This window comes from Chiloscyllium plagiosum, unplaced genomic scaffold, assembly GCF_037043375.1.
Source record: "Chiloscyllium plagiosum isolate Xiang-an unplaced genomic scaffold, Cpla_swu_hap1 HiC_scaffold_35, whole genome shotgun sequence".
NCBI classification, from domain to species: Eukaryota; Metazoa; Chordata; class Chondrichthyes; order Orectolobiformes; family Hemiscylliidae; genus Chiloscyllium; species Chiloscyllium plagiosum.
In genome coordinates, this window is record NW_028270173.1 from 56,316,827 (window position 1) to 56,331,294 (window position 14,468).

At 41.4% G+C, this 14,468-nt stretch overlaps 1 protein-coding gene across 1 annotated transcript; it reads left to right on the forward strand.

Annotated features, from left to right (window-relative positions):
• Nucleotides 1–2,035: 2,035 nt before the first annotated feature.
• On the forward strand, nt 2,036–13,959 carry LOC122541265 (uncharacterized). Its single transcript, XM_043677882.2, has 2 exons — nt 2,036–2,073; nt 10,575–13,959. Exon 2 carries the CDS (start codon nt 11,015–11,017, stop codon nt 12,044–12,046), a length of 1,032 nt encoding a protein of 343 aa, XP_043533817.1. The 5' UTR covers nt 2,036–2,073; nt 10,575–11,014; the 3' UTR covers nt 12,047–13,959.
• Nucleotides 13,960–14,468: the final 509 nt, after the last annotated feature.

The following is a 14,468-nucleotide window of genomic DNA, read 5'->3' on the forward strand; positions in this document are numbered from 1 at the left end:
GGAAGCACGAGCTTTCAGAGCGACTCTCCTTCATCAGGTGATAGTGGAGGGCTCGATCGTAACACAGAATTTATAGCAAAAATTTACAGAGTGATGTAACTGAAATTATACATTGAAAAATTGATTGTCTGTTAAGCCTTTCATCTGTTAGAATACAGTGATAGTTTCACTTGTTTCATGTGTAAATCACAAAACCGTTTTTTAAAGTTGCATTCTCGGGTTAGCTGTTAACAATGGTGATAGCTAGACAATATGTTGAAGATGTTGGCCCCCTGTGTTCTCTGTCTATGCCATGATGTTTAGATTGATTCTAATCTAAAAAAGTGAGATAACGGAGTTTTACATAAATTCATGCAGTTTTTGAGCTCAGAGTTCTACATGAATGCATGCAGTTTTTGAGCAAAGTACAATGTAACTCTGCAAGTACAAATTCACCCCACAAAATATATGTGCACATGTGGGTCTTTGTCTGTGTGTGTGTGTCTGTCTGTCTCCAAATCATGTCTCATATTGATATTGTCAGTTTGAAAATCTCCAAGAAAGAATGCTGAACCCACACTAGGAATCTGTGCCAAACGTTTTTATTCCTGTACAGTATGTTGCTGCCCATCCTGAGTTGCCTCCGAACTGAGTGGCTTGTCCAGGCATTTCAGATGGTGATTAAGACGGAATCAAATTTTTGTGTCTGGAGTCACTTGTTGTCCAACTCCAGACACAAAAATTTGATTCCGTCTTAATCACCATCTGAAATGCCTGGACAAGCCACTCAGTTCGGAGGCAACTCAGGATGGGCAGCAACATACTGTACAGAAATAAAAACGTTTGGCACAGATTCATAGTGTGGGTTCAGCATTCTTTCTTGGAGATTTTCAAACTGACAATATCAATATGAGACATGATTTGGAGACAGACACACACAGAGACAAAGACCCACATGCACACATATATTTTGTGGGGTGAATTTGTATTGCAGAGTTACATTGTACTTTGCTCAAAAACTGCATGGATTCATGTAAAACTCCGTTATCTCACTTTTTAGATTAGAATCAATCTAAACATCATGGCATAGACAGAGAACACAGGGGGCCAACACCTTCAACATATTGTCTAGCTATCACCATTGTTAACAGCTAACCCGAGAATGCAACTTTAAAAAAAGGTTTTGTGATTTACACATGAAAGAAGTGAAACTATCACTGTATTCTAACAGATGAAAGGCTTAACAATCAATTTTTCAATGTATAATTTCAGTTACATCACACTAAATTTTTGCTATAAATTCTGTGTTACGATCGAGCCCTCCACTATCACCTGATGAAGGAGCGCCGCTCCGAAAGCTAGTGCTTCCAATTAAACCTGTTGGACTATAACCTGGTGTTGTGTGATTTTTAACTCAATATGCGACGAGTAACTTTAACCTCAAAGACAAATGCCACTCACTACTGGACTTATCTCTCCACGCTTCAGGCTCACTGCCTTTATTCCTGATGAAGGACTTTTGCCCGAAACGTCGATTTCGAAGCTCCTTGGATGCTGCCTGAACTGCTGTGCTCTTCCAGCACCACTAATCCAGAATCTGGTTTCCAGCATCTGCAGTTATTGTTTTTACCTTGTTGGCTGGACCAGGTCAGATGACAGATTTCCTTCCCTAAAAAGTATTAATTAAGCGTTTATTTAAAGCAACATTGGTTACATGGTTGTAATGAAGCTAGTTTTTATTTAAATTTGCAAATTTTCTTAAACTTTCACCAGTGGGATTGAAACCCATGTCTCAGAGCATTCGCTCCAGATTACTAGTCCAGACATTATCACTACGCGATTGCCTCCAGCATTGCTGAAGGAACTGAGTGAGGTTTTATTCAGATGGGACAATGACAGATTTAAACCCCCAACTGTTTTGCAGAACAAAATCACCTTAATTTCACCTATCACTTTCCCAAACTTCCGGAAACTCATATTGCTCCCGAAAAAATTGGATTGGCTATGAGAGACATCAATCACAGAGCCCGTCCACACCTCTTCCTCTTCCAGAACGGTTTCACTTCCTGTAGGGCCTGAAAATCAAGTGAGATGGTGAGTGAAGGAGCAATTTGTATGCAAATTATATCCCATAATATCCACACCAATCTTTAGGCAGTCTGACTATCCTGTGGGCAATCAGAGGTGGAAATGTCCCTAATGCTGTGTGAGAAGATCCAGCTGAGAGAGAGCTGTTTATCGGTGTTTTGTGCTGAACTGTTTGACTGGAGCTGTGTGTAGGACATTGTGTGTTTATGGAAGCATTTCTCTTCTGATTTCCAGGCTGAGATTTGTTGTTGGTTCATTCCTGAATGGGAGAAGATTTCTGAGGATTTTTCCTAATTTCCTATTGTTCGATTCTGTGTGTGCGCGCGCGTGTGTATGGCTGATTTATGTGTCCATTCATGCATGTCAAATCGTCCAGTCGTGAGATTGTAGTAGACTGGACCTACACTTGGGAATTGTGAACCTTCTCTTGACCCCTCCAATGCCAGCACATCGTTCCTTAGATACAGAACCCAAAACTGCTCATACTCTTCCAAATGCGGTCTGACTAGAACCATAGAGTTTCAGTAGAACATCTGCTGTTTTATTCTGGCCCTCTCGAAATGAACGCGAACAATGCATGTGCCTTAACTGCTAACTGGGACCCTGTGGCAGACCTAACTTATGTAAGAATTGCTCATGAAGTTTGACCTTTCGGTGGGCAATTCCCGTTTCACTGACTGTCACAAAGACATGGACATTCGTGGACAGTCATCTGGGTAGTTACCCAGCAACTGTTAGGCTGCTGAAAAAGGTCGCCTAATACCAGGGTAACTAATTGAATGACTATCCAAATGTCTCCTGCACCCCCATCCCAGTTAAGCCTCCAAACATTCACCAACGCCTGACCTGATTAACCCCCCCAAACTTTTCAGCCACTCCCCCACCCACCAAATTCTTTACTAAACTGACCGGATAACCCTGTCAAACTCCCAGCTACCCTCCTGACTGGATCGCTGACCAATTCATGCATTGTTCCCACTTAACCACCTCACTCACTGACCCACCAGACCTTCTGCTCCTCTAGCAATGCTTTCCAAACTATGATCTCTACCAATAAGAAAAACAAGGGCAGAGACATGGGGACAAAAGCTGCAAGTTCCCCTCTAAGTCACACATCATCCTGACTTGGAAATATGTCATCATTCCTTCACTGTTGCTAAGTCAAAATCCTGGAACTGTCTTCCTATCAGCATTGGGGTGTTCCTACACTCCTGTGCTGAAGACTGCAACATTTCAAGAAGACAGCTCACCACCAACTTCTCAAGGTTACTTATAGATGGGCACATAAATGAAGGCCCAGCCAGCAATGTCTATGTTCCATGAATGAATTTTAAAAAGCCCCACCCACTTTCTCATTTCAGTCACCAATCTCACTCATTTATCAAATGCCCACCTACCCATCCATTCAGAATAAGGCTATTTGGCTTATCAAGTCTGCTCTGCCATTTGAAAGTGACTGCTGTGTTTTTCAACCCCATTCTCCTACCTTCTCCCGAAATCCAAAATTCCCTTACCAATCAAGAATCTATCTATCTCTGTCTTAAATTCAATTACTTTGACTCCACAGCCTTCTGCAGCAATGAATTCACAGATTCCCCTCCCTTTGGCTGAAGAAATTCCTCTTCCTCTCAGTTCTGAAGGGTTGTCCTTCACTCTGAGGCTGTGCCCTCCTCTCTCCTCCCAGTTGAAACATCTTCTGCACATCTACTCTATACAGGCTTCTCAGTATTCTGTAAATTTCAACTAGATTCTCCCTAATTCTTCTCAATTCTTATCAAACACAGACAAATAGTTCTCAACTGTTTCTCATAATGACAAGCCCTTCATCCCTAGGATCATTCTTGTAAACCTCCTCTGTACCTGTTCAATGCCAGCACATCAGTCCTTAGGCACGGAGCCCAAAACTGCACATACTCTTCCAAATGCAGTCTGACCAGAACTTTATAGAGTTTCAGTAGAACATCTCTGCTGTTTTATTCTAGCCCTCTTGAAATGAGTGCTAACAAGGCATTTGCCTTCCTAACTGCGAACTGAACCTGCATGTTAACCTTAAGAGAATCTTGAACTAGGACTCTTAGGTCCCTTAGAGCTTCAGATTTCCAAAATCTTTCCCTGTTTAGAAATAGTCTACACCTCTATTCTTCTAACCAATGTGCACAACCTCACAGTCTCCCACATTGTATTCTATCTGCCAGTTCTTTGCCCACTCTCCTAGCCTGTACAATCCTTCTGCAGCCTCCCCATTTCCGTGTCCCTCCGCCTGTCTTTGTGTCATCTGCAAACCTAGCAGCAGTGCCCTCAGTTCCTTTGTTCAGATCATAATTGTATAACATGAATGCTAGTTATCCCAACATTGACACCTGCGGAACACCACTCGTCACCGGCTGCCATCCTGAAATAAAACCCTTTATCCCTACTCTGCCTTCGCTAGTCAGCCAATCCTCTGTCCATGCTGATACCTTTCCCCTCTTAATTAGCAGTCTCCTATACAGCACCTTGTCAAAGGCCTTCTGGAAATCCAAATAGATCATGTCCCCGGCTCTCTGTTATTTAACTCGCTCATTACCACCTCAAAGAATTCTAACAGATGTCAGGCATAACCTCCCTGGACAAAGCCATACTGATTCTGCCCTATATTACCACGCACTTCGGGTACTCATTCTTAAAGTAGACTCTAAAATCATACCAATGACTGATGTCAAGCTAACCGGCCTACAGTTTCCTGCCTTCTGCCTCCTTCCCTGCTTAAACAGGGTGTTACATTAGCAATTTAACCACCCTCTTGGACCCTTTCTGACTCCAGTGATTCCTGAAAGATTACCACCAATGCCTCTACAATTTGCTCAGCTATCTCCTTCAGAAGTGAACTTCTTCAGAGGGTAGTCCATCTGGATTGGGTGATTTATCCACGTTCCACTTTCAGCTTCTTCATGGTGATTGCCGCTATTCCTCACCTCCACCTCTCACTCTCTTGAAGTTCTGGAATGCTGCTGGTATCTTCCACTATGAAAATTGATGCAAATTGCCTACTCCACCATTACTTTGTTCACTATTATTACTTCTCCAGCCTCATTTTCCAGCAGTCTAAAGTCAACTCTTGCTTCTATCTTACCTTTTGGATACAGTCGGTTCTGCTATAATGTAGTAGTTCCATTCTCGTGCAATCCTACATTATAAGAAAATTGCGTATTAGTAGAAACTAATGAGGCCAGAATTGTATTATAACCAATAAATGCTTTAAAAGTTCATGCTTTGGAAACAATGTCCCCAGTTCATCAATCGCGTTACAGCAAATTCACATTAATAAAATGTATGTTATAGCAGAATAACTTGTATGTAAAAATGCTCGTGCAATCTTGTTTGATAATACTAGCTTGCTTACTGTCATATTGAATCTTCTCCCCCTTATTGCTTTTTCAGTTATCCTCTACTTGTTTTAAAGGCTTCCCAATTCTTTGGCTTCCCACCCACCTTCACCACATTGTATGCTTTATCTCTTGCTTTTATGCTTTCCTTGACTTGCCTTGTCATGCTCTCCTTGGGATGAAATTAAGCTCTGTCTCCCAAATTACCTCCAGCAACTCCTGCCAGTGCTGCTCCATCATCTTCCATGCTAGATTCCTCTTCCAATCAACTCTGACCATCTCGTCTCTCATGTCTTTAGCCATTTGTAATACTGTTGCATCTGATTCCAGCTTTTCTCTCTTAAACAATAGGGTGAACTCTATCATATTATGGCCACTGTCCCCCAGGGGTTCCTTCACCTTCAGCTCCCTGATCAGGTCTGTCTCACCACACTGCACTAAATCCAGAATTGCCTGTTCTCTAGTAGGCTGTTCACAAGTTGCTCCAAAATAAAATCTTGTAGACATTCTATGAATTTCTTCTCTTGAGATCAACTACCAGTCTGATTTTGCCAGTCCATGTGTGCTGAAGTCCCTCATCATTACTGTAATAGGGCCTTTCTTACATGCCTTTTACATTTCCGGATTTATTTCCTTCTCCAGTGATGCTCAGAAGCCTTAAGCAACTCCTATCAAGAGTATTTCCTTTTCTTTTTTTTCCTTTCTGGTTCCTCAACTCTACCCAGACAGATTCTACACCTTCCGACTGCATATAACGTTTTGCTATCTATTTAATTTCTTAATAGCAAAGCACCCCCCCAAATCCACCTGTACTTTTGGTAGGACATTATCCTCGGATGTTTCGTTCCCAGCCCTGATCCCCTTGCAGCCATACTTTTGTGATAACCACATATTATACCTGCCAATTTCAATTTGCGCTCTAACCTCTTTGGACTTGTTTTGTGTACTGTGTGCGTTTAAGTACGACACCTTCAGTTCTGTGTTGACTGTCCCTGTTCTCATAGTTGTCCACTAACTTGCTGTGCCTGAAGTCAGATGCCTGACTCTTTCCTTACTGTCTGTACTTTACTTGCTCTGCAACTGATAATAGCCCCTGTTGAGCACCCACCAACCCCCCCCTTAAAATTTTTCCATTAATTTCCCATTCAACTGAACCCACACCTCCACTATTTAGTTTAAAGCCACAGCTCTGGTTATGTGATTTATCAGGACTCTGGTCCCAGCATGATTCAGTGGCATCCATCCCATCAGAACAGCTCCCTCCTTCTCCAGTTCTGATGCCAATAACCCATAAACTCAAACCTGATTCTCCCATAACAATCTTGAGTCACAGTGTTTACCTCTAATCAAATTCAGCCTGTGCTAGTTTGCTTGTGGTTCAGGTAGTAATCCAGAGATGACCACCTTTATGGTTCTGCCTTTTAATTTAGCCCCTAGCTACTCATATTTCCTCAACTAAAGCACTTTCTCCTTTCTACCTATATCATTGGTATCTGCAGTGAACCACGACATGTTTCGCCTCCCCTCAACTTCCCAACTTCCTCAAAGTCCAGTTGGGATATCTTGAACCTGAGCATGAGGCAGGCAACACAGCCTCCAGGACTCTTGATGCTGGCCCCAGAGATCACTAATTATTCCCTTGATTGTACTGTCCCCGTTACAAATACATTTCTGTTTCCTTCCCCTTCTTGAATGACTTCTTGTACCACGGTGCTTTGGTTAGTTTGCTCATCTTCCATACAGCCCACATTTGCATCCACAAAAGGAAAAGCAATCTCAAATCTGTTAGATAAGCTCAGGGGGTGAGGCTGTTCAGCTCTGGATGCCTCTACCTGTCTCACTTATAGTTACACCCTCCTGTCCCTGACCACTGACCGAATTAGGGTTATTTAATCTAAGTGGTGTGACTGTTGCCTGAAACACAGCATCCAGATAACTCTCTCCTCCCCTAATTTAAGCAGAGTTCCTCAAGTGACCAACATATTGCTACAGATGTGGTCACTATGAACCACAATGGGGTCCACCAGTTCCCACATCGTGCAGTTACAACATGGCTCAGCATTTCTATTTTAAATACTTAGTTCGTAATTTGATTTTTAAAAATGTTGTAATTGTCTTTTTGTTTCTAACCTGTAAATATTTCCCCTATTGACCTTCTGTTTGAAAGTAATCTATAAGAGACAGCTATCAACCAATGAACTTACGGTTCACCCATAATGGTAAAAACAAGGACTGCAGATGCTGGAAACCAGATTTTATATTCGAGTGGTGCTGGAAAAGCACAGCAATTCAGGCAGCATCCGGGGAGCAGGAAAATCAACATTTCGAGCAAAAGCCCTTCATCAAGATTCCTGATGATGGGCTTTTGCCCGAAATGTCGATTTTTCTGCTCCTCGGATGCTGCCAGGTTCTCCCATAATGTCACTCTTTTGTTCTGGCCCCTGATCCTGGGCTTCAATTTATCCTGTTAAAAATAACATTATATACTATGAGCCAAAAAAGGTAAACAAAAAGCACCTTGTTCACTTCTGCACTGAATTCCCCAAACTATGTACTCACTCTGGATGTGATCTCTCTTCCTTGACTGCACAAAGCTTCCTGACACATTCAGACTAGACCTTTAAATGTAACATGTGACAGCAAGTGCAGTCAAAGGAATTATGGTGAATGCACTGATCCATTTCCCAGTCCTCTGCTTAGATTTCTGCACTGAGGCAGTTCTTCAAACTCCTGTGTCGGAAGTACTTCTGATATCTTGTCCCCATTGTAATGTAGCAAATATGGCAAACAGTATGTGCATAACAAGTTCTCACGAACCACTGTTTTTTGTGAATGTCGATCAAGGGATTAATGTCAGCCTGGAGGCCACGCTTAACAAAAGTTACATTCTCAAGTGCACTTTAACAATTGGTGTCATGTTGGCCCAAATAATGATTTGGAGATGCCGGTGTTGGACTGGTGTATACAAAGTTAAAAATCACACAACACCAGGTTATAGTCCAACAGGTTTAATTGGAAGCACTAGCTTTTGGAGCGCCGCTCCTTCATCAGGTGATTGTAGAGGACACAATTGTAAGATATAGAATTTATAGCAAAAACTTATTTTTCATCAAGTGGTTGTGTCCTGCACAACCACCTGATGAAGGAGCGGCGCTCCGAAAGCTAGTGCTTCCAATTAAACCTGTTGGACTATAACCTGGTGTTATGTGATTTTTAATTTGGCCCAAATAAGGTATTGAAGGTGTTAACTCCCCATGACGCTGTCTATGCCACAATGGTCAGGCTGATTCTAATCTAAAAACGGATTTACAGAATCTTACATGGATTCGTGTAACCAATTGTTAAAGTGCACTTGAGAATGTAACTTTTAAAAAATGTTTTTGCGATTTACATGTGAAAGAACTGAAACCAACATGGTCATTCTAAAAGATGAGAGACTTAACAAACAATCCAGGTCTTTTTCAATATATAATTTCAGTTACATCACACTGTAAACTTTTGCTATAATTTCTGTGTCTTACAATCTTATTCTCCACAATCACCTGAAGGAGCAGCATTCCGAAAGCTAGTGCTTCCAAAATAAACCTGTTGGATTATAACCTGATATTGTGAGATTTTTAACTTTGTACACCCCAGTCCAACACCGGCGTCTCCAAATCATGACCTCAAACCTATGCCCTCTAGTTTGGACTTACCTCACCTGGAAAAATTGACCATTCACCTTATCTGTGCCCCTCATGATTTTATAAATCTTTATAAGGTCACCCCTCAGCCTCCTATGTCCCAGGGAAAAAATGTCCCATCCTATCCAGCCTCTCCTTATAACTCAAACCTTCCGGTCTCGTTAGCATCTTTGTAAATCTTTTTGACACTCTTTCCAGTTTAGTAACATTTTTCCTATGTCATGGAGACCAGAGCTGTATGCGGTACCCCAAATGTGGCCTTACCAATGTTTTACACATCAGAAACATGACATCTCAGCGCCTGTATTCAATGCTCTCACGAATGAAGGCAAGCATGCCAAACACCTCCTTCACCATCCTGTCTATTTGTGACACCACTCTCAAGTAACTATGTACCTGCATCCCTAAATCTCTTCGTTCGACTATGAGCCAAAAAAGGTAAACAAAAAGCACTTTGTTCACTTCTGCACTGAATTCCCCAAACTATGTACGCACTCTGGATGTGATCTCTCTTCCTTGATTGCAAAAGCTTCCTGACACATTCAGACTAGATCTTTAAATGTAACATGTGACAGCAAGTGCAGTCAAAGGGATTACGGTTAATACACTCATCCATTTCCTAGTCCTCTGCTTAGACACCCTAAGTCCCTGCCTTTAACTGTGTAAGTCCTGCCCTGGTTTGTCTTACCAAAATAAAAAACCTTGCATTTATCTAAATTGAACTCGATCTGCCATTCCTTGGCCCACTGGCCAAGTTGATCAAGATCCCATTGTAATCTTAGATAACCTTCTTCACTGTCCACTATACTACCAATTTTTGTATCATCCGACATTTACACATGCAATAATTTTGATGGTGATAGGCACATTTTCAATTTAAAACTCCAGGGCTGGAGCCTCACCCAGCCCAAGTAGACATTCTATGCTCCCTGAGGATAATATTGTATTTCATTTTGAGGATAAATTTGTATAATTACCACCAAGTTTTATTGCCAGATTCTTCTGTTTTCTGCCACAGATACATCCACTACTGAAGCTGGGTGGAAGTAATTACTTTGCTATTGTTTGTTAGTCCCTTTGTTTGTAAGTAATATATCTCATGAACAAATTAACAGACTTAAACATAGGATATGGACCAAGAAAGCACTGATTAGTCTTTGACAAAGATGTGGATCCAGAGCTTAACAAAAGCTTTTTTTTATAGCTTTGTAATTCAAATCGCTATTTGCTATGACACTGATTGTAAATTTTATTGGCATATACTATAGGATAAAAAATCTGATGTTAAAAGATGGCTGACAGTCAAGTGGGGAAGAAGAAAGGTGCTGTGTCTGATCCTCCCACACAGGGGAATAGCAGACTAGCACTTAATGTGGAACAGTCTCTAACTGAGGAGTCAGTCCCTTCAGCAAAGAGGAGAATTTTGGAAGAAATAATGTTTTCTTTTTCTGTCTTGCAGAAGGAGTGCACCATACTTTACAAGAGAATACAGAAAGGACAGACACCACAGATATATCCTGACTGTCACCAAAGGAACAACTGGACAACGGAGAGAAGACATCCAGTCCCTTCACAGCACTACCCAACACAGAGATGGTTGGGCAGTGAAATCATCTTATGGAAATCAATCAGGTCAGGGGAGCTTTGACATATCATCAGACCTGAAACTGGTCAGTGGTGTGCAATCTTCTTCAGAATCAATATTTTTGATGGTTCAGCTTTGGGTGATTGATCAGGGTAATGTTGGGAAGAAGTGTGAGTGGTTCCAAGTGTGGTGAGAGCATCAATCAACTTCATGAACTGACTCATGAGAGAGTCAAGTGAGAGGCAATTCAAGTGCCAGGCTCATTTGATCCCTGAATATACAGAGAGCAACTGTTACACAACAAGGATAGCCACATGGAAGAGAAACAATTCAAGCAGGAGGTATGTGACCAAGACTTCACACAGTCATCAACACTCATAGATCAACAAAACATTCACACTGTGGAGAAGTCATTCATTTGTGAAGTTTGTCAGAAAGCTTTTCCCCGATCTTGCGATCTCCTGAAACATCAGAGGATCCACACGGGAGAGAAACCATTCAAATGTGAGGTGTGCGACCAGGCCTTCACACTATCATCGACACTTGTGAATCATCGACGCATTCACACTGGGGAGAAGCCATTCAAGTGTGAGGTGTGTAGTGAGGGTTTTGCTCAAGCATCAACCCTGTTGTATCACAGACGCATTCACACAGGGGAGAAGCCATTCACATGTGAGGTGTGCAACAAATCATTCTCGCACTCATCTTCCTTCCGAAAACACCAACGCATTCACACAGGGGAGAGGCCATTTAAGTGTGGGGTGTGTGACAAAGCCTTTACCAGCTCAACATCATTCCTGATGCACCAGAGGAACCACACAGCAGAGAAACCCTTCAAGTGTGAGGAATGTGACATGGCTTTCACACAATCCTCTGATCTCCTGAGACACCAGAGGGTCCACACTGGGGAGAAACCCTTCAAGTGTGAGATGTGTGATAAAGCTTTCACCCGTTCAGCAACACTTGTGAGACACCGACGCATGCACACTGGGGAGAAACCATTCATATGTGAGGTTTGTGAGATGGCTTTCACCCAATCCTCTGAACTCCTGATGCACCAGAGGATTCACACTGGGCAAAAACCCTTCAAGTGTGATCTTTGTGACCAAGCTTTCACACGGTCAGCAACACTCGTGAATCACCGACGCATTCACACTGGGGAGAAGCCATTCCGATGTGAGGTGTGCAACCAAGCTTTCGCACGGTCATCAACACTTGTGAATCACCGACGTGTTCACACTGGGGAGAAGTTATTTGTCTGTGAGGTGTGTAATGAAGGTTTTACACAATCATTGGCATTGGTGAATCATCATCGCATTCACACAGGGGAAACCATTCCCATGTGAGTTGAGTTTTCTGAGCCATTGGTATCTTGGTGCACACAGGTGGAAAATGTTTAATTGTGAGACATATAACAAAACTTCACAAAATCATCGTTTTATGCCTCATCGCAGAATCCACATGGGAGTAACTCTTACAAGTATGAGGTTTACAATAAACTTTTTGTGATGTTTTCAACCTTCCTGGGGTACAATGTTTGTGAAACAATATTCACCCCCTTCTTTGTTCTGAAAAAGTACCAGTTGATCCACATCAATGAAAAATCAATCAGGTCTTACAATATATTTCCTGTGGTAAATTCTAGTAAGAAAACTCATGTTTAATAATAAGTCTGCAGCCTCATTACATTTTCTGATCAAGTAATCAACGTATTTGAGTCAACTCAATGTTATACATATATTTTGATTGTAATTAGTGTCACTGTTGTCAATGACTAACTGCAACCGTTGTCTGTGAAGATACAACTGCAACCTGACAAGTGAAATCTCCCACGTGACCGAAACCAATGTGCAATGCTATGACTTACGCATTTTAATTTAATAGTATAGCTATTGCTGTGAACTCAATCAATGTTTAATGGACTGCTGTCTGCAGTCATTAACCTCTCATCAATGAACTTTTATCAGTTGAACTCAATATGCAAGATGCAGAGGGGTGTTGAAAATGTCCCTTTGTTTGAGCAAACAGCTATGAATTTCCAAGCTTTCAGTTCTGTGTCCTGAATTAGATTAGTCTTTTAATAATAACAGTAACTTGTAATGTCTAAAAGAAAAACACTTACTTTCCTTCAAATTATATAATAGCTTTGGTTCTGGAAGGTTACAAATTAAGTTTTATTTTAATTAGCATTGTGCAATTTTTGCTGTAGTTACTTATAAACATGTCAGTTTTTGTCAGTGAATCTCCTGACATTTTTACACACTGTAACTCTGCACTGACTTCTGCATGCTATGTGTAAAATTTTATGTATGAAATAAGTTGGTAATTTTTCTGAGTCTTAAAGCTGTGTACCATTTTGTAACTGTTAAATTTACTTAACCCATGTCCAGTAGTAGCAGTTGCTGTGGAACTCTATATCAGTGAAACAGTACTTTGGGCTAGAACGCTACAGTTCTCATTGAAACAAGCATTTACTAAAGTATCTACAGGATTGAGACTTCTAAATGAATTTAATATTTGAGGACAATGAGCCTCAAGTTTATGTTAGGCAGCAGAAATCACCAGCTCCCCCTTATCAAAACAACGCGTATAAGGAGACAATCATAAGGAATCTCACTATTTGAGTAGAAAGATTGAATTCAAGAGTAACTGCATTGTAAAGAGAGGGACGGCTTGCTAAGTGACTGGAACCTGAGTCAGCACTTAACAGTCAGTGACATCAATAGTGGCTGCCATCCCTAATAAATCTATCAAACACTGCCTGATCCAATCAGAGACAGATCAAACACTGCTTGACCCAATCAGAGACTGATAACACACTGACTGACCTGATCAGATACTGATCTCACATTACTTGAACCAGAGACCAGGAACACCATTCATCAAGATCATCAGAAAATGCATTAAAAGTCAGTGGCTTTCTGCTACAAAGATGCAGAGATTGAAGATGACAACTCATACAGACTGGAAATTGTATACAGCTTTTAACAGGAAATGTTATTACATAGGAGAAAAACCACATTTCAACTGACCCCCAAGGCTTAATCAAGTAGCAAGGCCTGTGCTAAGCCACTAAAGTCATGGCCTAATATTAACTGTTACCCTTTGTTACTGAATAAATATTTCTTGAATTTATGAAGCCATAGTCTATCTCAATATCTGCATCGTAAAAGTCTTAAAAGGACAAATTAAGTGAACGGAGACTCTCAGAATTAGTGTTATAATACCCAAGGCATGTACAGATTTTCCCAGTGCACCAACACATTCACACACAAAACACTATTGGTTTGAGTTCCCTGCTAAAATCTTCACTCAGCTTTCACACCATCTGGAATATCAGAGAACCTAACATTCTGGTGGGTGCCCATACTTTCCATCTCACCGTAGACCAACTTCTCTATACGAACTTAAAGCCGGGTCAGCTGCTTCGGTTATGTTAGGAGTGATCTGTGTTATGCTCACATGGGAGTTTTGTTCCAAATTACTATCTCTCCCATCATTGATACAAAAATTTCAAGAAGGTCAATTTAATCTTTGATCCTATCACTATATGTGTAGAAGCTCCTAAGTAAACTCATATTCCTCAGTGCAGAGTCAGGTACAAGTCAGTCACCGACTCTCATTCTGACCATTTGGCGGTTAGAAAGGCTTCAGCTTCTAATCTCCAGCACAAGCTCCTGGGGGAGAAACCATTCCTGGGGTCGTAATGAAGGTCCTTCAATTAGCCTCAGGGTCTCTGGTCTATGCAGGGGGAGAATCAGCCCTGGA

Coding starts and splice junctions, on each gene's coding strand:
- LOC122541265 (XM_043677882.2), top strand. CDS start 11,015: ATGGAAGAGAAACAATTCAAGCAGGAGGTATGTGACCAAGACTTCACA.